The 24,457-nt window shown below is 35.6% G+C and overlaps 1 protein-coding gene across 49 annotated transcripts in view; it reads right to left on the reverse strand.

The window, feature by feature from the left end:
• RIMS1 (regulating synaptic membrane exocytosis 1) overlaps positions 1–24,457 on the reverse strand; it is a 490,044-nt gene that overhangs the window by 391,501 nt on the left and 74,086 nt on the right. For 45 of the 49 annotated variants that reach the window (XM_078055103.1, XM_078055104.1, XM_078055134.1 and 42 more), the window contains exon 2: positions 13,421–13,501. The exons of the other annotated variants lie outside the window; for them this stretch is intronic. In XM_078055103.1, the coding sequence (XP_077911229.1) occupies positions 13,421–13,501 (81 nt within the window). The remainder of the gene's footprint in view (positions 1–13,420; positions 13,502–24,457) is intronic. 49 annotated transcript variants of the gene reach the window in all.

The following is a 24,457-nucleotide window of genomic DNA, read 5'->3' on the forward strand; positions in this document are numbered from 1 at the left end:
TCTTGGACATTTTTTACGGTCTTTCCTCTTCCTTGTTCCTTTATCTGCTACATTCACTTGTCACCAGAGCCTGCTGCTTTCTCCTTCCAAATGCCTCTCTCATCCATTTTTCCCATAACCACTATCATTACCCTTACTATTATTAACCATTTCTGGTCTATTTTAATCATCTACTAATTGGTCTCTTTCTCTCCAGGAATGCCCTATTATCATCCATTATGCATACTTCTGAAAGATTCATCATCCCAAAGCATTCCTTTCAATCTGGGTAGCTCTGTGTTCAGATATTTTTTATCTTCCTTCAGAGTAAAAACCAGTTCCTGAGTCTGGATTTCAAGGTCCTAACCTTCCTTTATAGGTTTATAGTCCTTGACTCTTTTGCTAAATAGACTTTGGTCATTTACTTGCATTGTAATGTATCTTTTATTCCTGCGTAGCCACCAACTTATCTTTCCATCCATCCATCCCTCATCTTCCACAATTAAATTATAAACTCCTTGAGAGCAGACCCTATACCTAATATTACTTTGGGAGACTTCCTCTCATCCTCCAATTTTACACAGTATTTAAAACATAGCTTGTGCTCAATAAATATCTTTTTAAAGAACTGCAGAAAAATATCAGATAGCATATAATTGTTAACATAAATAGGATAAAATGCCAAGTATTACTGTCTCTAACAAGTTTTCCCTACCTCCAATTTTGAGTTAGATTTCTCTGTGCTTTCATGTCAATCTGTAAATTCTTTCATAACCTTATCATCATACTTTGTTGTAATCATCTGTTTACTTGTCTGTTAGTTTAAATAAGCTCTATCTTATTAATAGTTTTATAAGTCTCTGTGTTGAATGAATGAGTAAAAATGAATACATCTATGTAAAAATATATGCTACATATATGGGTCATTTGAAAATGATGGAAATCTTATTTAATATTACCAGAGTTAAATAAGACTTAACAGATCTGCTTCAGCATGTCATGTTCTGAATTTGTCTACCCAATGACCTCAATTATATATTACTAGTGATGTTATCTAAAGTCATTAAAGACAGTCTAGACACATTCACAATGTTTAATATTTGTCATATACATAATAGATGAGTGCATTCATTTATCCACCAAAATCATTTTTCACTAAGTAAACATTAATTCGCTGCATAGATTGCCCAAGGTCCTGGGCATGATCTTTTCCTTTTATTTAATACCTTCCTTCTAATACCAATGCAGAAGTAGCCAGTGGGTACAGATTTTCCTTTAGCTATAAGCTTCCTGTTTTTGCACAAGAACCATCTATTTTCTTGGCACTGGCACACTGTTCTCATCCTGGACAAAAGACTCTGTAGAAGAGCAGAAGAAATAGCAGTGATTCACAGAGTAACCAGGCTGGGCCCTGAGGCACAGAGACTTTCTAATAATAATATTGCTAATATTTATTTCCCTTTGCATTCTCTCAACATAAGTTTTGGGAGAGAGATCCAATTCAGAGATAGTCACATTAATTTTTATTTGTGGAATTATCACATCCCAACTAACCTTCATTTTCACTGAGCATCCCAATAGTACATACCAGTGGTTCTAAATCATGACAGTGTATCAGGATAACTTGGGGAAATTTTCCAAATACACATTTCCTGGCCTCCCTACTCATGCACCATAGGGAGCATTTGATACAGAATGGGCTAGTGTGAGGGATCATTTTAAAAAGGCCCCAAGGCCTTTTTATATCACTACTCTCATTAAGAAACACTAATAGATAAGATAGAGCCTATGTTTTAACTGAATTAGCCAAAAAGTATTTTTTTTCAAATTGTGCCAACATGAGCACACTGTAAGAGCTTTGTAAATATTTGTTAAATGGACAAAATAGTGAATAATGTAGAGATGGTTCACTGCTACTTTAGTAGAATATGTGAATAATATTTATTCAATACTTTATACACAACTCTCTTATGTACTTTATCTCATTTCATCCTCAAAACTTGCCAATGAGATAACTAGAAGCAATTTTCTTCCATTTTCAAGATGAGAAAACTAAGATTTAAGAAGGCAAACACCTGGGCCAATGTCACCCAGCAAGTGAGAACCAGAGCAAGGACTAAAAATATTTGGTTCAAACCCTGAATGCAAAGATTTACCCACTACTTCCTGAAGAATTCCAAAATTCTCCTTAATCATAATGTAAATCATCTGGATATTTTGAATCCATCCTATACTATGAATCCAGATATCTGGATTATAGACCCAGATCTGCCCCTTTCCTGCTGAGTGACTGTGGGGCAATTCACTACCAAAGTTCATGTCTTATCTGCCATATGCTGGCAAAGGGCACAAAGCTGAAGGGATGGAGATCCATTGAGCTAGCTGCTTGAGTCTGGCCCAAGGCCTAAGGTAAAGGTGACCTTTAGGCTTCCTGATAGAATCAACAAGATAATAAAGAATAGGATTCTACTCAGATGCTCTGCACAGGAGGGGAAAAACTGTTTTTAGCTAAAACACCCTCTATTCTCAGGAACAATGGACATAGCATATAAGGGACAAGGTCCTTCAATGTCAGGGTCACCAAAATAGAAACTGTTCAGAGCATCATTAACAGAGGACATAGTTCAGTCAACAAGGGGTAACTGGCCAAAGTAATTTATGATTAATTAAGGTCCATGAAACATAACTGTTACATATAAAACTACTGGGTCTACTCTTACAGAATTAAATTTTTTTAATACCCAAGCAGTTGAAGAAGGCACCTTCTTTCTGAGAATTCAGACAGAGATAAAAACAATATTATCTTAAAATAGTTACAGCAGAAAGAGGGGCTTTATAAGACTCTGTGAACTGGCAAAGAATGATTTGCATAAGCTAGGAAATCATATAAAGAGAATGAAGACTATAAAAGCCACACAATTTAAAAAAAAATCTGTCACTTTCTAATTATAACCATGAATTGGAAATGTCAACATTCCTAGTATTCTTTATTTCCAAGTTACTAGCTGTACTGACTATATTCTAAAAGACAAAACCATATTTTTCTTTAGTTGGAACTTTTATCTTTCTAATATTACCTGCTCAATATGATCCTTACTGCAGGTGGTAATAGAAGTATAGACTATAACACTGAGCAGCTCTTATGGTATATGCAAAAAAAAGTTAACAGCAAAAAAATAAAACTCATCACATTTTGATATAAACATGTGGCTAAAAATAGTACCGAACAGGCTGCTTGTCTCTGAATAATACTTTCATTCATGATAAAATATATAGCTAAAAGATCTTTTGCATATAGAAACATATTCCCTTTCTTCTTGGCTGAATTTTACTCAAAAATGAGATATCTTTCAAAAAAGGAGCAATATTTTTATCTAGTATATATGTTAGAATATTTATTTCCTGTAGTGAAGAAAACCTACAAAATTATTAAATCTTCTATCCCAACAGAATAACAGAGTGCAAAAAAATCACAAAAGAACATTTAAAATGGCAGCCTAATCATGTTTCAGTTTGTACTCAATTTTACTTTTCATCATTTTTTACCTTCAACATTTGACGTTCTATACAAATTTACCGAAGTAATACAATTGAGATTTCCAAATTTTTCATTTACATATGCCATTTAAGATATGTTTGTGTACATAATAAGATGCTTAATATTTTATGAGAAAGCACGTTCCTACACATTATGCACTCAATGCCTTCAACCTATTACACATATCAGAGATTACACATATGACTTGCAGCCTCCTCCCTTCAGTATACACCAAAAGTTCCTTTTCTCTTCCCTTTTCAATCTTTTTTTAAAAGATTTTATTTATTTATTTTGAGAGAGAGAGAGAGAGTGTGTGCGCACGAGAGTGGGAAAGGGAGGGGCAGGGCAGAGGGAGAGAGAAAATCTCAAGCAGACTCCACAGAGCACAGAGACCGATGCAGGGCTTGATCTCATGACCCAAGATCATGACCTGAGCCAAAATCAAGAGCTGGACGCCCTTGGGGCGCCTGGGTGGCTCAGTCGTTAAGTGTCTGCCTTCAGCTCAGGTCATGATCCCAGGGTCCTGGGATCGAGCCCCACATCGGGCTCCCTGCTCGGCGGAAAGCCTGCTTCTCCCTCTCCCTCTCCCCCTGCTTGTGTTCCCTCTCTCTCTGTGTCTCTCTCTCTGTCAAATAAATAAATAAAATTAAAAAAAAAAAAAAGAGTTGGACGCCCAACCAACTGAGCCACCCAGTGCCCCTCCTCTTCTCTTTCACTGCTTCCAAAACTTCATTAAGTTACACTAAACTCCACTAAACATCACTAAACTCCACTTGCTCCATCTCTACTGCTACCAGCAGAGTCCAAGCCACCATTATATTTTGCCTAAACCACTATAACTGCCTCCTAAGATTCTTTCATCCTCATCCAACCCACTTGCCATACTGCATTGGATCATGATTCTCCCTTCTTTGAACTACTTCAAGGGCTTCTCAGTAGTCTTACATAGAATCCAAAGATCTGAGAGGTCTCTAAGATGGAGCCCTTGTTTATCCCATCAGTCTTATCCACTGCCCTCCTCCTCACATTTCTCTGCCTTCTTTTAGTACCCCAACCATACTACACTGGTTTCCATTTAAGATCCACTGCACATACCATCCTCTCTACCTGGAATTCCCTTCTGCTGACCCTTCACAGGGCTGATTCTCATCTTTCAAGTCTCTCCTTAAACATCACCTCCTCTCAGAGCCTTTCTTGAACATGCTTTCTAAATAGATTCCCCTGTGTAATTCTCTAACACGGCACTCAGTTTAGGCCTTTGTTAAAAATGAAGAGTTTTATCATTTACGTTTGTTGTTTAGCTCCTTTCCTCCCACACTCTAACTTCTACAAGGACAAGTACTCTGCTTTGTCCATCATCATATCCAGTGCCTGGCACTGGGCTCTGCACACAGTACAGACCACATGAATACTTGCTGAAGGAAGAATGAATAGCCTGACTCATTGGAAAGCAAGCAGTGAACTGCTTCTCCTACTACATAATCTCTACCAGTTGGAGAAGTTCACTTCCCCTCTCCTCAATGCTACCTTCTCATCCAAAGCTGATTTAACAGGTTCCCACTGAAGGAGTAGACCATACCTGAGCTAAGATCAGAATTTAAGGGAATTTGGAAAGGAGTGAGTATAAAATCTGCTAAACTTTAGGAGCAGAGAACACCACATGGCTCAGGAAGTACAGGGGGTAAGATCAGGAAACCTAGGGAAAAGCACGCTAGATTCCAGTATTTACAGAGCCTCTCCCAGGTTTTTGAGAGGAATCATTGTATTCATGATGGAGTTGTATCTGAGGTGGTGATAGTCTGCCAGTGGGTTGATCAATTTTCTATATTATTCATGGAACTTCTGCCATCACTACTACAGCAAGATAGAGTTCTGGGCATTTAGTATACACATCCTGAAAAGATGTCTGGTATGCAGAGCTTAAAGGTACAGTGACATAGTGACCAGTGCTCTGTCCAACCGTTTAGAATTTCAGAGACACACTTTTGCTTAATCTGTTATCTAGTATAAGATACAATGTTGGGGCGCCTGGGTGGCTCAGTCGTTAAGCGTCTGCCTTCGGCTCAGGGCATGATCCCAGCGTCCTGGGATCGAGCCCCGCATCGGGCTCTCTGCTCTGCACGAAGCCTGCTTCTCCCTCTCCCACTCCCCCTGCTTGTGTTCCTGCTCTCGCTATCTCTCTCTCTCTCTGTCAAATAAATAAATAAAATTAAAAAAAAAGATACAATGTTGATGATAGATGTGATTTCAAATGAGAAACCATACAATCAAGTATAAAGATATATGTATATTTCTCACACATTATGGGAAAAGTGTATATATATATTAATATATATTTTTCTCAGTTAAATTTTTGATTCTCAAGGCTGCCTATTTTAAAATTAGCTTAAATATAAGCTACCACATTTACATGATTAAATTGATTCTGATCCCAAACCTGCTGGTCCTCAGAAGTCCCTGTGTTATAATTAATCTGAACAAAGACTGTTGTTGCTGAAAAAAGCCATGCCCTTGAGATCTGAAAAAGTATGCCTATTCAAAGAAAAATTTGGAGATAGCCTCCCTGTCAATTCAAGGCTGACTCATCTGAAGCTGTGAAGGGGAAAAGAAGAGTATGTGTGACACACATGCCCATGTCAAAAGCTTCAAATGCAGATGGTACTTAATGATCCAGTCCAGGATGTGCATTACCACTGCACAGAGAGATCATTTCTAGAAAAGAAGAAATAGAAAGGATAAAGACAGAATGGCAAAGTAAAATCCTGAGACTAATAATAATTTGCATTTTTACCTGGAACCTAAATTCATTTTTTGTTAAATAAATGAAACTGATAATTAATTACAGGACTTAAAAACATATAACTAACAAAATTTTTAAAAACTAAAAATAAACACTGTATATCAAAACCAATTTCTCATTTTTTTTCCAAAGGTAATCAGAGAAACCCAAATCAAAGAATCTCAAGATTATTAAAGAATTTGTATCTACAAGGTCTTTTCTTTTTGATTGGCTCTAACTATACTGAACCCAGACTCTGAGGTTACACTGGTAATTTTTAAATGTTGAAATTGGTCATACATGTGAACACACATATGCACATACACAACAGAGTTAAATTTATTTTCTAGGAACTATAAATCACAAGTGTCAATAATCCCAAATAATGAAGGGTTCAAGAGTTATATGGAACTAACTTTTGTATACAAGCTTTTCTAAAGATGTGAGGATTTCATATGCAGTACACTTACCTAAATAAACATACACATTTATACAGAACCATTATAAATGTTCAAATAAAACAGAATTTAAGTAATCAAATAGCTTCCCACAAAGAAGCTGATGGCTTCATTGGTAAATTCTACCAAACATCTGAAAAAAAATTTACAGTAATTTTTCAAACTCTTCCTAAATAGAATAGTAGGGAATATTTTCAAATTCATTCTATGAGACCAATATTACCCTGATACCAAAATCAAAGAAATCACAGGAAAACCACAGACCAATACCACTTATAAATATATATATACACAAATACTCAAAAAATAATAGTAAATAAAGAAACATATTAAATGGATAACCAAGTGGGATTTATCCCAAGAATGTGAGATTGTGTCAACATATGAAAATCAACAAAAGCAGTACACCATGTTAATAAAATAAAGGACAAAAAGGGCACTGCCATCTCAATAGATGCAGAAAAAGCATTTGAGAAAATCCAACATACTTCCATGATATGAACACTCAACATGCTAGAAATGGGAAGAAACTTCCTAAACCTTATAAAAAAAGAAAACAACTACTGGAACCCCACAACTAACATCATATTTAATGGGGAAAGACTGAAGGCTTTCTTCCTAGGACATCTGCTGTTACCACTTTTTGACAACTAGATTCCAACATGCAAAAATGAAACTGGACCCCTACCTCACACCATATATAAATAGTAACTCAAAATGTATTAAAGACCTAAACATAAGAGCTAATCCTATAAAACTCTTGGAAGAAAATCTAGGGGTAAATCTTTATGACCTTGGATTTCACCATAGTTTCTTAGATATGACACCAAAAGCACAAGTAACCAAAGGAAAAACAGATCACTTGGACTTCATCAAAACTAAAAACTTGTGCTTCAAGGTACTATCAAGAAAATGAAAAGACAACTCACTATATAGGAGAAAATATTTGCAAATCATTTATCTGACAAGGATATAGTATCCATTACGTATAAAGAACTCTTACAACTCAACAATAAAGACAAATAACCTAATTAAAAATGGACAAAAGATTTTGATCAACATTTCTCCAAAGAGGTCAAATATAAATAACCAATGAGCACATGAAAAGATGCTCAACATCATTATTCATTAGAGAAATCAAATCAAAACCACAATAAAATAACCATTCATACACTTCAAACCCACAAGAATGGCTATAGCAAAAAATACTAACAGTCCCAAGTGTTGGCAAGGATGTAGAGAAATTGGAATCCTTTTACATATGGTAGGAATATAAAATGGTACAGCTGCTTTGAAATACAGTTTGACAGTTCCTAAAAAATGTAAACATACAGTTACTATAATGACCCAGCAATTACATTCATACGTTTATACTCAAAAGAACTGAAAACATATGTTCACTCAAAAAAAGTATATAAATGTTAAAAATGGCTTTTTACACAATAGCTTAAATATTGGAAACAATCCAAATGTCCATTTAACTGATAGATGGATAAACAAAAAAGTGGTATATACATACAAAAGAGTATTATTTGGCAACAAAAGTGATGAAGTATTGATAGATGTATAACACAGATAAATCTTGAAATATTATGCTAAACGATAAAACCAGACATAAATGGTCCACATATCAGATGATTCCATTTATGTGAAATGTCTGGAAGAGGCAAATCCATAGAGAAAAAGTAGTGGTTGCTAGGAACTGGGTTTGAGGAGAATAAGGGAATGACTGCTAATGGATAGCAGGTATCTTTTGGGGGTAATCAAAATGTTCTGAAATTACATAGCAGTGATAGTTGCACAATTTTGTGAGAAACACCAAATTGTACTCTTTGGAAGGTGAATTGTACATATGGCATATGAATTATATGTTCATTTAAAAAAGTAGGCAATCACCAACAAAAACAAAGCAAAACAAGAAAGACTGAATAATGATACATGTACCTCTATGGATTCAATTTATTCCTGATAATGTCACTTTCCACAATAATACAAACATTGTATAAGCATATTTTTTCTTTGGCTATACATTCATTTTCTGGATTTTTACTTTCAAATTCCAACTTCACCAGTTCTAGTGTGATCATCCATCCCAATTTTTCCAGGACTGGGCTGGGGGGTTTTGGGTTCCCAGGACATGGAACTTTCAGTACTAAAGCATGGATAGTTCCAGGAACACTGGGACAAGTTTGTTCTTGCATGATCTTGCATAATTTACTTAATTCCTTTGCTCTTTGTTGCAGTACAAATGATACCCTCTACACTGCCTTTTCCAGTTTTTCCTTCTAACTCTATACTTTCTCCCCATGCTATTTCATTTGTCCTAATGGTTTTATTATAAAGTAATTGCTCACAAATGAGTATATCTCACTAACCCTCTACTGAGTTTGAGATATGAATAGCCAAATACCTTCTGGATGTTTCAATTGGAGATTGGCCATTAATACATAAACCTACTGCTAAATCTAAACTTGCTTTCCTGCCTAAATTAACTCTCTTCTTGATTTTATCACATTCACTTAATCTCTTGAACTGAAGTGAGTTATCTCCCCTCATCTTTACTTTATTACTATATCTAATGAATCACTATACTCTAATTATACTACCTGGGAAATTTTCTCAAATCTGCCCTACTTCCTACCTCTCCTACTTATCCCTGCTACATCTAAGACTGATATTGATGAATATACAAGAGTTTCTCAGACTTTTTAAATCCATACTCACTTTGAAAAACTCAAAAACCCATAATGATGTGTCAAATTTCAAAATAGAGTATTAAAAATAAAACCTAAGAGAAGGCACAATTAATTATTTACTTTTTCCAAATTAGACAAATGCCCTGTTCTTCAGAGAGTCTGATGCAGCACTTTCTACCTCCTGTCTTTCTCTTTCACATACAACGCCCACACTCACCTCCACACACATGAACTCCTACCCATGCACACAGCCACACAACACACCACTACACATACACACACGTTCTCAGGCTCCAGCAATGAGCACATGTTTTAAATTACCCCAGCATAACCTGATGTTTTGGACCTCAGGGTAACTGTTCTCTTCTTCTGGAAGACTGTACTCCAAAACTGCCTACCTACTGAACTATTCATCTTTCAAAACTCTTATTAACTATTGCAGGCTCTGTAAATCTTTCTTTTGACCACATGAACCCCAAACAGAATAAATCATTTTTTAACACATTGCACTTATCATGAAGTATTATAATTGATTTGATTATGTAACTGTCAGCTCCCACTTGAGAGAGAACTCTTAAGACAGGAATTCTGTCTCATTTATCTATGCATGTTATACCTGAGGAATAGCAGGCATAAGACTCAATTTGTTGAATGCCACCATTATTGTTGATATATTTATTACTTTGATTAAGTGATGACAACTTATGCAGCATGTCTAAAATATGACTAAGTGACATTTTAATAATAGCTGAAAAAGAATATTTGGATAGTTTATACACACAGTTATCAAAAATATAAAGTATATTGACATGTGTATCCATCAATCTAGACTTGCAAGATAAAATGTACAAAGTAACATAAGTGTAGTCACCCTACTTCCTGTATACCTACCTCTCTCTCTCTCTTTTCCACACCCACATAGTCAAACATTTTTAAAAAGTCATATACAATCACTATTTCCTTTTCCTGACTACTCATTCCTCCTCACACCTATCAAAATAGAGTATTTCCACCCACTTATATATTAAAACTGCTAGGACAAATGCCACCAATTACTTCTATATGGCCAAATCCAAAGGACATTTTTTATCTCTGAAGTTATTTATTGATTTTCTGCTGCATTTGATACGATTGGAGATTCCCCTTGAGCCCCTCTAGTACCTTGGTTTCTGGTTCTTCTACTTTTTAAATTCTTATTTCTCAGCTGAGTCAGGGGATCCTTTTCTTTAACCCATTCATTATGCATTGATTTTTGCCTAGGACTCTCTCTGTTATCTTTTTCTAACTCTGTATCTTTTGGTGATGTCATCTACTTTCCCAGTTAACTGAGTGTTTCAGGTTCATATACTATTTCCTGGTCCTGTACCCTAGGATAATGCACAGGTACTACAAAATCACTATATCAAAATCCAAACTCCTCACTGCTTACCTACCTAGACCTAGTTTGCTTCTTTAATTCTACTTTTCAGTCAGTGGTCCTTAATTGTCAAATAATTATATGATAGTCTCCCTAAACTCTTTCCTTACAAATCATATTCAACTGACAATCAAGCATTGCCAACGTGACTCCTTACTCAGCTTTTGAAATGTTTCCTTCCCACACCCTCTGCTACTCCTATAAGTCAAGACGTTATCATCTTTCTTTGGACTATTACAATGGTCTATTAATTGATTTTCTTGTCCCTAGTTTTGCCCACATCACATTCTTATTCCATTTTCCCCACGTCTGTCAAAGTAAGGAATACATATTTTATATACCTACACACACATATATATATAATGCAAATCTGACTAAGCCACTCTCCTAATTAAAACCCATTAGTGCATCCTTATAACTAAACATGGTGTTTATTAAATTTTATATTTTTACCCAGTTGCCATACACAGAAATCTAAATTCATCCCACAATATTAACCTGGGATACATTCTTGGATTTTCTAATCTCTTCCATTCCATTCAAAATTAAAAAACAAAAAAGTAGGCTCTATTGATTTTCAGACCCACTGAAAGGTTGTGACTCACAAATTTAAAAATGCTGACCTGCAGGCTAAAACCCACCCTTAGTCCCCAGCCCACAATTTATTATTGACCTTTTCTTATCAATCTAGAGAGGCACATATGTGGATAAGGAGAGCTCAAATTACAAACACACTATAGAGAATCAGCAGGATAAGGAATGAATTGTAAACCTTAAATACTTCAATTCACCTAAAGAGAGGTTTACTATTTTAATTCAAAAAGTTTGGGTGAGGAAAGAGGTGGTCAGAATAGGGGCTCCAAAGGAACTACAGTTGCTTCCTCTTGGCTATTATACTCAGAGGGGCCACCAGGAAATTTCTACTAGGTGCAAGATAAATTACAACATATTTCTACAACTCTTAAGTCTATGGAAAGTAAAAACAAAATAAAGGGAAAAAAGTGATCTAAAGTCTTATTGGGAAGGATGACAACTGCTGTTCCATATCTAATAATTCTAATTTAAAATGCACATTAGAATGAGTGGGACCAATTAAAATGGAACCTCAATATGTGGAATATAACATTTTAAAATCAATATTAATTCCCCAAAGAACTTTCCCAGAAACAGCTTGAATCCTAATACAATCCTAATATAAAATAAAACGTTTTAGAATGCCTAGAACATAAGATAGGAAGTGGGGATCATAAGTTTTCCATGAATTATGAAGGAAAGTTCAATTATCAGGAAAATGGCTTTAGAGCAGGAACATTTATAGAAAAAAAAATATGGCAACATCATTAAGAGTACTTCTTCCAACTCTGTACCTTTTTCAATGTAATTATAAGTCATTTTTTACTACATTTAAATCAAAATTATTTTTATTCCTTGAAAAGTACTGATTAAATGTAGAAGATGATAGTCAAGTATACTTATTGAGATAAAATCTATAACTGATCTATTAAGCCTCTTGAAATTATTTACCAAAATTTTGTTTCCTAAAACATAATTTTTTAAATGATTTGTGACTATCATATACAAAATATAAGGATTTAAATGTTTTATTTAATTTTGGTCTTTGCCAACACCTATAAAAAAATGTCACAGCAGAAGAATTACAAAAATTTACTTTTCTTCTCACTTTTTACAATTTTATCACTTTACTTTGGTTTGCTTCAAAGAATTCTCAGCTAAAGAAATCTACAGAAAATCACTCTTAGGACACATTTCTTCAAAGGTGTTTAATAAAAACCTTGGAAGGAGACATTTCCCAGTAGTAACTACTTGGCTGTAATGGTTATGCAGAGTATTGCTGCTGCAGAGACATTTTAAGGGAATGTTTAATTTTTCTTACTAAGAGCATAATTCTAGTCAGAAGATTGAATATATTCTGTTACTCTGCAGAGTTTTAAAGCTATTGACATTTTATCTCATCAAAATCCACATTCACAACTTAGAATTTACTTATTTGGTTTCTTTTCTGCTTCCTGCTTCCCTTTGTGTTGGTCATTTAACTCTTCACTAGTATCAACACTTGAGGTAGCAATAATAAAAATGAAACTACATGGGCAATCGGCTCTTTTGGATTGCCCATACCTTTAAGTAATATGGTGAGGGTGTTTAATGGACTACCTCTGCATTTCCCTTACTTACACACTCCCCTCTTTGTACCTTGCCTTCCTACTTCCCTAAAGTCTTGGGCTGCAGCCCACATACATTCCAAATCCAAAAGGTACAGAATTTCTGCCTCCCTAGAGCCCTAAAAATGTGTCCCTTTCCTCTAATTAGTTTTAGGCTTCCAATATGGCATTAGAAACTTCATTTAACAAAGATACTTAATACAGAGCTCATGTTTCCAGATCATTTTATCTGATTCAATAGTAGCCTTTTTATTACACATACACGAGCAGTCAGAGTATCTACGCCCACATGCAATGTGAATTAATAAATCTGTAACCAGTGATCTGTGTAAGAGACGACATTTTCAGTCAATAAAACTAATGCCATACTCACGGTGAAGGTTGGTGGGGCTGGTTTTCAGCATTTCTTGGTGTTTTGCAGGCAGCAGGCTTCGCCATGTCCCTGACAACACACCTGGGGCGCATGATAGACAGCACAACGCACTATTAATTATAAAAAGGGTAGAACACATCTGGAAATTAAACACGGTACTGAAAACACAGTCTAATGGAAAATCTTTGTAAGCCCCTTTGATCTTAACCTGGAGGCCCTGGAAAAGCCCTTAGAGTTGGATATTTTGACTTAGACTTCCAAGAGCTCAATTATACCCAAATAAAATCTGTGCTAGCCTCTCTATTTGATTTTCCTTTAAGCACCAATAAAATAATTGTCAGCAGTTTTCCCCATAGAAGAAATGCTACTGAAAGCTTTGGCCTCGCCATGTGATGACATCTGAAAGCTTAAAAATACGAACAGCTGCTGCGTTGATATGTTAAAAGATGGGCAGGATTTCTTGTGGCTTTGGTTATTTTACTAAAAGATACAGACTCTTGTTTCCTGCCATTCATTACCACATAGGTTTTTTTCTTTATGCAGAAAGAGATCTAACAAGCCTTAAGACATTCTCCATGTTCAAAATCCCCTTCAAGTTAAGAAAAGAGAAAGACTTAAAAAGAAATGTTCATATGTAAAGTATTTTTGTGTGTGTATGTATAAAATAAATAGGGAAGATACCTCCACAATGTGAAAAAACATAGTAAAAGGTCTTTGTGTCTTAAGTCCTCCATTACAGGTTAAATAAATGCAGAGGATAGACAATTTAACAGAGCTCCAAAGGGCAGCAGAATATACTCTCACCCTTGTTGTGTCAACGGGGCATACAAGCATTGAAGAGATTCATTGGCAGAAATTTGAAAACACCCCCACCTAAGGCTGTACTTGGATGGCCAGATATCCCTTCACCTCAAAAGCTTTAAAAAATATTGCTTTGAATAGGGAAGCCTTGGTTACAAAGCTGAGACCCCACATCTTAGACTTTGTTAAATGGAAAAGCCCCTTAGGACCCAGCATTCTCAACCATGAATCTGGTTCTTAACAACTCTCATGGAGGCTTCTGGGAGGTTTGACTATACTACTAATATTTAAAGCCAGTCATATTATTCCAGAAGTGGATCACTGGTGAGGCAGTGGCAGATAAAATGTTTTCCCAGAGTTAAAAGCTGCATGGCAAAATTCTCCACTTCTGAAAGAAATGATACAGGGAAACGTGGACACAACGCACAGAAACGTGCACACACACATACTGCTCATTCCAAACAAGGTCAAGTAAGACTTAGAAATCAATATGTAACGTGACGAGAAAAGAAAATGGTACCATTTTAAAGCCTCGATATACTTCCCTCCTAGGATAAAAGTAAAGAAAGGTGGCATTTGTCAAGAACTAATGCTAAACTCTTAATGGACTGGTCAAGAGATAGGAGTCAAAGACATCCACAGGAACCACAAAGCCTCTGTTCTTGTTCTAGTTTTATGGAGGGAGAAAGCCATTCAGGCATCAGGGTTAAGGGAATTACCAAGAAGGCACTTGTTTAGGAAGAAATAATGTCCTGGGATTTCTGAGCTCTGAAATGTTAGTCTAACTTAGACAAAGTACAATGCTCAGGAAGTTACATTTCATAGCACTGGAAAATCTTTAGCAATTCCCACTCAACTAAAAATAGTACATTTAGCATATTTAATCTACATGCACTGGTTCGTTAAAATATCGGAAATATCACCAACTTTGGAAAACATTTTGAAGAATTATATCTATGAGAAACCATATGCAACCTTCTGTCTTAGTTCATTTCTTTTTTTCCCTAAAGTTTCAGGAAGTTATAAAAAGCTTTAAAATAAAATAAATCAGCCGCTTTAATTACAGTTTTCCTTAGATATGCTTTTAAGTAACTCTATTCTAATAAATGTGGATTATCAGCCAGCACTAAAGGTAGGATCCTAAGTAAAACTTTTTTTTCCCCCTGAGTGAAAGACCATATCTATGTAAGAAAACTCTCATCTAATCTCAAGTACCCAGTGGTTTTGGTGTAAAAGCACAACAGCTGACATAATGCTTCTGTCTGCACAACTATAGAATCTTTCAAATAAAAACTTTATTTGAATACCTGAACTTTATATATTGGATAATGAAAAAAATACATCAACAATCAAAAAATTTAGTATTTACAATTAACTTAAATACAATTTTAGGCGCCTGGGTGGCTCAGTCTGTTAAGCCTGCCTTCAGCTCAGATCATGATCCCAGGGTCCCGGGATTGAGCCCCACATTAGGCTCCCTGCTCAGCAGGGATCCTGCTTCTCCCAGTCCCTTTGCCTCTCCACTTCTGCTCTCTCTCTCACTCATGCTTGCTCTCTCTCAAATAAATAAATAAAAAATTTTAAAAAATAAAAATAAATATAATTTTAAATATACTTAATATACTTTAATTAATTCTTAAAAAGCAGGTAAACAACATATTTTTCATACTAACATATATTCTGACCACAAGGCCACAGTGATACAGCTGGCTACTGAATCTGTGTTTTGGGGGGAAAACCTATTTGTTTCAGATTGTTAGTTATTCAACCAATTTGATGGGGCTCTAAAGTATGGTAATATGTATTCCTACATTTTCTAATTTGACTTCTTTTTAGCTGAAATTTCTCCCAGATATAAGAAAGAAAAGATTTTTTAAAAACGCTTATGCTCAGATAGATATACAAGATATATAAAAAATACATAATACACTTGAGATTTTTGTTAGCTTGTTAACATTTCTTTAAAATCATAACTGAATTGTGTTGTGTCTGGCATATCAGTTTGGAGGGGTAAGCTGTAATAGTTTTTACAGTTCTAATATGCAGAAATTGTTTAGCACCAGTTCCTTCTATTATCTCCCATGCATTAAACTTGTATCATATAAACCCCTCATACTTTAAGAAACACAACAATATTTCAGTATGTTGTAGCTCTTAAGTGTCTTCCTCTACATATGATTTATTCCTTCAGCCAGACATAAGAGGCCACAAACCCTGCCAAAGTGCTGACTTCCCAGAATTACTATGGATCAAGAGACTAGGAGTTCAAGGGGTCTGACCTCTTATTCTCTGCAACATCTTTAATTCCTCAGGGATTTACGTGAACTTTTAACAGTCTTCAAACTGCAAGGGAGCATTCCCTCATCACTCAAGCATCACGGCAGATTTATGCAAATGAGACATTCTGCAACCACCTCAGGGGAATGCTCCTCCTGACTCCGCCCTCAGCACTGCTGGATTTTATGAATGACTGCAATCAATGCGATGAATGGCTGCCAACTGCCCACTCAACCACTTCTACTCTTCCCTGCACATACACACTGGAGAAACTCGAACTGCCACAAGCCTGTCAATGAGGTTATGGTTAGACTTTTCATCTCTCTGAACAGGAACTAAATGTGCTTCCAGATACTCAGAGTATGTGAGTTTAAAATCCTAAATGCCTTAAAAAAAACACAATGTACATAATTACTTTCTCTCTTTTGAGCTTCCATTTTGGTTCCTGTAATCACTACCCACCCCTCTTGACCCACTTGCAAAAAAACAAAACAAAACACTATTTTATGAAACTTTATATCTCAATTTGAACTTTACCTAAATTGTTTTATCTTTCATGACTAATGTCAGGAAACTAGTTACTGTGCATTCAGCTGTCAAACAGATATGACATGTTTACATTTCTGTTCTCAATTTCTTGGTTTTTGAATTTTACTGAGATTTCTCCTATCATCACTGGAGATAAGTACATTCAAACAATGTCTGGGAAAAAAGTGTATTTGTATTTACTCCCCAAGTGTTATTGTACTAGTCTGCATTTGTCCTAAAAAAGCTTAGAGACAGTTAAAATAACATAAGATTGAGAAAATGAAAAATTTTAAAAATACACAATCTTCTGATTTGCAGGTCACTAATTAACAATATATAGAGGGGTGCCTGGGTGGCTCAGTTGGTTGAGAATCCGACGCTTGATTTTTGGCTTGGGTCATGATCTCATGGTGGTGAGATCAAGCCCCACATCGGGCTCCTTACTCAGCTGGAGTCTGCTTAGAAATCTCTCCATGTCCCTCTGTGCCCCCCCTCACACGCTCTCTCTCTCCCTCAAAAAAATAAATAGAGAGAGAGAGAGAGAGAAAGAAACAAGGATTTTCCAGCAGCCATCTCCATCTTGGCTGATTGCAAATACATTTCTCTAGCTGTTCAGGCCAATAACTTTAGACTTTACTTTTCTTTTCTTACACCTTGCATCCAATTCATAAAATTGGTTCTGCTTTCAAAAATATGTTCAGGGTCTGACCATTTTTTACCTCCTCAATTATTGCCATCCTGTCTTGAGACATTATCACCATTTACTTGAATTCACACAAGACCTTTGGTTGCCCAGCATTTACCCTTGCCCTCCTTCTCTAGTCTATTCTCAACTCAATAGCCAGAGTGACTCTTCTGAAAGATAAATCAGATCGTGACTCCTGTGCTCAAAATTCTGCAATGGTTCCCAGGTTTACTCACAAATAAATTGCCAGAGTCCTCAGAATATAATCTAGCCTCCCGTAACTCTAGAGTTCATTGCTTACTACTCCTTGCTCCCTACTCTCTCCCTCCCTTCTTGCTCATTCTGCTCCAGCCACACTGGCTTCCTTGCTGGCTTTCCTCAAATACACCAGGCATGATCTTACTTTGGATCCCTTTCACCAACCAACTTTTCCCTCTGTCCGGAATGTTCTTTTCTGATATTGGTATGACTAACTCCCTTACCTCTTTCAAGACTTTGCTCAAATATCAGTTCTTGAAGGTTCCCATTCTGATTATTTTACTTACCACTATAAACTGCTTTCCCATAGCCACCATACTTCTATATGTCCAGTGCACTCTACCTTGCTCTACTACTTACTAAAGTTTACTGCCTCCCACTGATGAAATATGAAGTGCTCAAGAGGAGGAATCTTGGTCTCTTTGGTTCACTGACATATGCCAAGAACCTAGAACAGTGCCTGACATAATAGTCACTTAATATATATTTGTTAAATGAATGAATAAGATAAAAAGGGCAAAAGCTGTAGATTTCAAGTTTAAGTAATTTTAACACTCTAAAACAGTGATTTAGAATAGATTCTAGGTAACACTTTTTGCAAGATTACAGCATATTTCTATAAAATATTTAAAAAATACAAGTTGATTTATGGCCAACAAGTTTTATGACTTGAATAACTTCACTAAGTGTATTTTTATATGGTTTGACTAAGTTTCATTCTCTTTCTGAACAAGAAAAAGGATATTTCCCAGCATATGACTTATTTAGTGGAAAAGACTCTTTAATGTCAAGTCATTGGTTGAACCAGCAAGATATATTTAACATATAGTGTACTGATATTTTTTATCAAATAAAACTTTAAAATAATTTTATGTGAGGCAATTCATTAATAGTAAAGAGAGAAAATCCCTTTTTCTTCTGATTTTTCTAAACATGTAGGAATATAAGGAGTTCTTTTGTTCATTTAATACCTATTATGTACCAAATGTACATAGCATATTTTATTCAATCTTCGAGATACTACCCTGAAAGGAGATATGATTGTCCCATTTGACAGATGAAGAAACTACACATCTAAGAGATTATTTTTCCAATAGTAATGGCAAATATTGATATTTTAAGAAGCCAAGATTTTTATCAAGGTCTCTTTGGCATCAAAGTCGATGTCCTTTCCACCACTGCAAGCAGCCTCCTGAAATTTACACAGAGGGTCAGGTTGGTTAAATTAGAAATGCAGAGTGATCTTAAGACCAATGGCAACACTATGAAATGTGAAATGAAAGACCATCTGCATACAGTAAAACCTTATATAAGAAAAAGAATCAAGAAAGCTAAAAAGATTTTTTAAAATACATTTTTAAGACAATACAATTGATAAAAATCTCTTCAAATATGTTTTCCAAAGAAGGGCTTCAAAAGTGATCTCATTTCCACTCACAAATACTAAAAGAGAAAAAGCTGAAAAATATTACTTCAAAAAGTGAATTTTTAAAAATTGCATATTCATGTCAATTTAACCATGAACAAATGAATATGATGACTGTTACCCATAAGATGAAGATGGAATAGTAAAAATTCTACACCAGAAGGAGAGTGAATGTTGGTATTTTGAAAACCCAGATGTACTAATCACAAATCATCAGGGCCTGTTATACCTCTGATGTGCATTCAGGGAACCCTCAGAAACTACATTAGAGTAATTTTTATTTTAAAAAAGATGTGGAGGACAGGCGAAGTAGGTTCCTAATTATATGAAAAGGGAAGCCAGCTGGCCATTTTTCACAATGACTGATGAGGGTTGCTAAACCTCCCCTGAAGAGGCCAGGAAGTTATTCACAAAATCAGACAAAAAAAGTATAGGATTCTAAAATAAAGGTGATAACAAGATGAAGATTCACTAGAGATTAATGAGTGATTCTAAATTTTAGAAAAACGGATTTTTCAAAGAATGATAAAAAAGAAAATGATAGGTAAAACATCAAGTCCAGGTCTTCTGAATTATTCAAACCTACTCCATTTATTAGCCCTTAATGTCTCCAAAATGCTAATAGGCTAATTTTGTTTCCTAATATTATTTCCAACATTTTGGCAATATGACCAATTAACCCCTTTTTATCCAAGCTACTGTCTTCTGTTAACATAATTAATTTCTTTTTCCATTCACCAATTCTTGAGATATTATGCATATCTATGGATTTGTATCTGCTAACATCCCCCACACACTGTCCCATTTACATTCTTCTACTTACTAACCTGTGTACATTCTCTAAAAGCCATCTGCTACCTGCAAAACAATACAACTTTAGAAAACTCAAAAGTACCAGAAATTTCCTACCACTAAACCTGCAAGAGAGAATTTCTATTCATTCCCCAGAGCGGGGAAACCCATCTAGTAAGCAATTAATATGTAGCAGAGGTATCAAGGATGAGCCCTGAAATCATGTTTTGAATTCTCCAGGAGTACAAAGAGATGGGGCACGAGTGGAATTATGGTGGATCAATGCGACAAGGGGTGATATGAAAGTGGGGAGAGAGGATGTAGTCAAGTAGTGCAAATGGAAACCAAAGCTGATTTTAAAAAAGAGGAGTAATGAGGGAAGACGGTCTTTTTCATAGTTATGGGCAAGATTCTAGGTGAGAGAATTGGCCCTGGGAAAAGACAGAAGTTCAAGGTACAGGGAGAGAGGTGTGGAAGAGGTGGGGGAGGGGGAGGACAGAATCTAGTGAGAAAGCAACGTTGTTGGGAAGATAGAGAGGGATGGCATGAAACAAACAAGTAGGAGATTTGTGCCCAAAATGTCACCTTTCATTTGTCCCTAACTGCCATTTCCATTTTCTCCAAAAAAGATTATTGCAGGATAATGTTCAGTGAGATTCATTTTGGAAAGGTTTTGGAGAGTGAAAATCCTCTCTCAACCTCTTCTATTCCTAATTCATCTCCTTAGAGGCAGAAACTTCTGCTTAAAACTTCCCCACTCCCGCTTGTGCCTGGAGTAGTGGAGAATGTCTGAGGGAGTTCTCTCCTCCCAACCATCATCCACTAAGAGTTTGTTTTCACTAGTGACAAGGATTACCATGTCTCAAAAAGCAAAAGTAAGCAGGCAGTTTCCTCTTTTGCTTGTTGAGTGCAAGCATAGAGGGACCTCTTTTTGCTTCTGCTTGATCATCCAGCTTCCCTCAGTAAGCACCCTGAGCAGATCTGGGTAGGGCAAAGTCTGTGACTTATTCTCACTAACCCAGCTGTGCAAGCTATTTAGGTAAATACATCTGAAGCCTGCTCAGAGGACTTAGTCTTTCAGATTTACAGTGAATTAAGAAAACAAAAATGAAACAAAGATAACAGCAACAAAAGCTCACCTGGGAATGATAACCCACAGCAAATAAGGAGAACATCAAAAAAAGTTAAATAATATCTAATTTTCTCTAGTGAGGGAAGAAACATGGTGCAGATCAGCAAATTCAACCTGTTTTGTTCTTCTGGTACTCATGAGAGTGCTTCTGTGTGGAACACATCCCCATGGGCTCCAGGTTCACAAATAGAAGTCTCACCCATTTCTTTTCCATGAAAGAAAGACTATTGGCCTAAAAGGGAGTGAGAATGATAGTATTGTGGGGGTAACCCTGGAACTATCATAAAGTTATCCTAAAGAGGAAACTGTTTACAGCTTTTAGTTCAATTTCATTAATAAATAGTTCCCAGTACCCCTCACAGCTAACTTTTGTGCCTGCCAGCCCGACCAAGAACCACTGGTCTGAACTCCTGGCTCTGTTCCAAGCCTGGCTGAGTGTGGTCTCTCTATCTGAACAATCACGGACTTGAATGGGATGAGAGAGACTGCTTAGTCAGCAATAACACACAAGTCAGAGAGAACATGTAACTAAAATTTGTCTTAATTCAAAAAAGCAATTCAGCAAAACAAGATGAATTTAAACATATTTAGATAGGAAAACTATACAATCACAAAACAAAAATAACAGGGAATAATATCCATTAAAATTTCTGAGTGCCTACAGTGGGTTAGGAGCTATGCTAAGAATTCCATATGCCATTAGTCATGGCACCTGGCACTACCCAAGTTACACATTTATTTGTGAAATTTCTTCTTAGGAGATTCAATTCATCATTTCAAAAATCTATGGTATCTGTGAGGTACCTTGTTTTGAGCAAATAAATTATTTCATTGTCATTCAAGTTTTAGCAAGAGGCACACAAATGTGATGAGTATTTCAAGTTTGAACCCCTCACACACATCTCCTTGCCACATTTCAATGTTGTAGAAGAATAACAAATAGTTGTCAGGTAATGGTTATCTACAGTCTAAATGTCCAGAGTAAAAAATGCAATTTGGTAGTAGAGAGAGATAAATGGTATTTGTAAAGATTATTGCCAGAGATTTTTTACAACTCACAATTTTTCTGCTTTTTATTTGTAACACAAAACCATAGCCCTTTGAATAATGATTTTAGGGTAGTTCTATATATCTTAAGTATGCCTTTTCTCCACAAGCATTCAGTCTCCTTCCTCATCTGGGAGCCAGATAGCTAAATAAATATCTACTAAGAGGTCCATAATGGTTCCTTGGTGGTATTTAAGTGGATTTTAAATAGATAAAATAAAATGGGAAAATGAAACTTGGAAAAGGATTAATGAAATATTTCAAGCATTGCTTTCAATTAATTGTAACTATTTTCTCAACTGATTCACCTGCCTAGAAATTCAGAGAGAAAAATGGAGCCAGATATGAACATATATTGTATGTGGACTATTACTTGTGCATAAATATATACTATTTATTTTTTATTGTAAATAATATTTCTTTACTTTGTCAAGAGGCCACAATACTGGTGAAAAGTAAGATGTTTGGAAAGATAATCCAGTGAATATGACTTCTTACTCCTCACTTACAAGGGTAAACATTCTCTAAACACTGTTTTCTCTCTCTTGACTTGGTAGGACTGCCATTCTTGTGGCTTCAAATGGGCTGATGGTTCATGACTTGTCATTTCCAGACTTGACCCCCATTATCTATCAGGTCTTAAATCTGTATGTACTTACTTTCCTAACAACTGATCTTAAGCTAATTAAAATACTGAACTCAATATTCCTCCTTCTCTCAAACTTAAACACCTCCCAAATTCTACATAGGAGTTAATCAAATCTTCCTATGACTGACGGTCACAATCTTGATGCCATTATGACCTCTCACTCTCCTTAATGGACAATAAATGATTATTAAGTCCTCTGACTATTCCTTTGAAGGATCTCTTGAAATTGTCCTTTCTTATTTTTGTATACTACTTCCAAATTCATTTTCTCTCTTGAATGAAGTGCTAGAGTAGTTTTCCTTAAATTCCATTTTCTTTCATTCACAGGTTCTGTAAAATGGCTCACATTCCCCACCCTGTCAAATACATATACAGCTATCCAGTTCCAGGGTATTTCTTCGACAAATGTCCTCATTCACTAATCTCTTCTTCTTAATTCCTAATACAGCCCATTTCCCAAGTCAGGTATATCTATCTCAAATTTTTAGAACATAATTTTGTCATTTTCATCTCCATTCCATATACCATTTTTCTTACTGAAAATTATCTGCCTTCTTTTCCCTCTCCATTAATTTTTAGTTCTTTCAAAATCAACTGAAATGTACTAAACTCCAGGAAGCCTTCCAGGCTAAGGACTCTCATTAATCCTTCACCAGTATATTCTAAAAAATGGGTCTTTATCTGGGCAAGAGAGACTTTGTTTAATAGCTGAAGCTCAACTACTGGGAAGAAGTTCAATAAATGTCTGCTTTAGAAATAGGACATGAAATGGAGGCATGTTCCAAAGCACCAGCTGGAAAGCCCTGATGATTATGTCATCTCTGGGATCAATGGACAAATACTTACAGGACACCTACTCTGTGCATACACCATGACAAGTACTGTGATCACAACCTGAATCAAGTCAGTCTGAGCATTACATGGACTTTTTTCAGCTCTTTATATGCATTAACTCATGTGATCCTCACAATTCCATGTGCTAGGCAGAGAAAATAACCACTTAACAATGCATTTACAAAGCCCTGTTATATATAAGTTGCAACAGTCTTAGTTCAACAAACTGAACTCTATTTGAATACCATTTTATTTCCTTGAAACTGCTTAAATTATCCCTTTTGTAATATAAAAATTAATTATCTTCAAATGTAGGTAAAAACAAGATTAAGTGTAGAAATCTAGATTAGTAATGCAAGAAAGGATGACTTTTCCCCCAAAATGCTAAATATAAATATTTTTATTTTGAAGAATAAAAGTCTAGTCTGTTATCATCTACATGTAAAAGAATGAAACTGGACTACTTTCTAACACTATACATAAAAATAAACTCAAAATAGATTAAAAACCTAAATGTGAGACCTGAAACCATAAAAATCCTAGAAGAGAACACAGGCAGTTATTTCTCTGACATCAACCATAGTAACATTTTTCTAGATAAGTCTCCA

The sequence above is a fragment of the Halichoerus grypus genome, chromosome 9 (assembly GCF_964656455.1).
Source record: "Halichoerus grypus chromosome 9, mHalGry1.hap1.1, whole genome shotgun sequence".
NCBI classification, from domain to species: Eukaryota; Metazoa; Chordata; class Mammalia; order Carnivora; family Phocidae; genus Halichoerus; species Halichoerus grypus.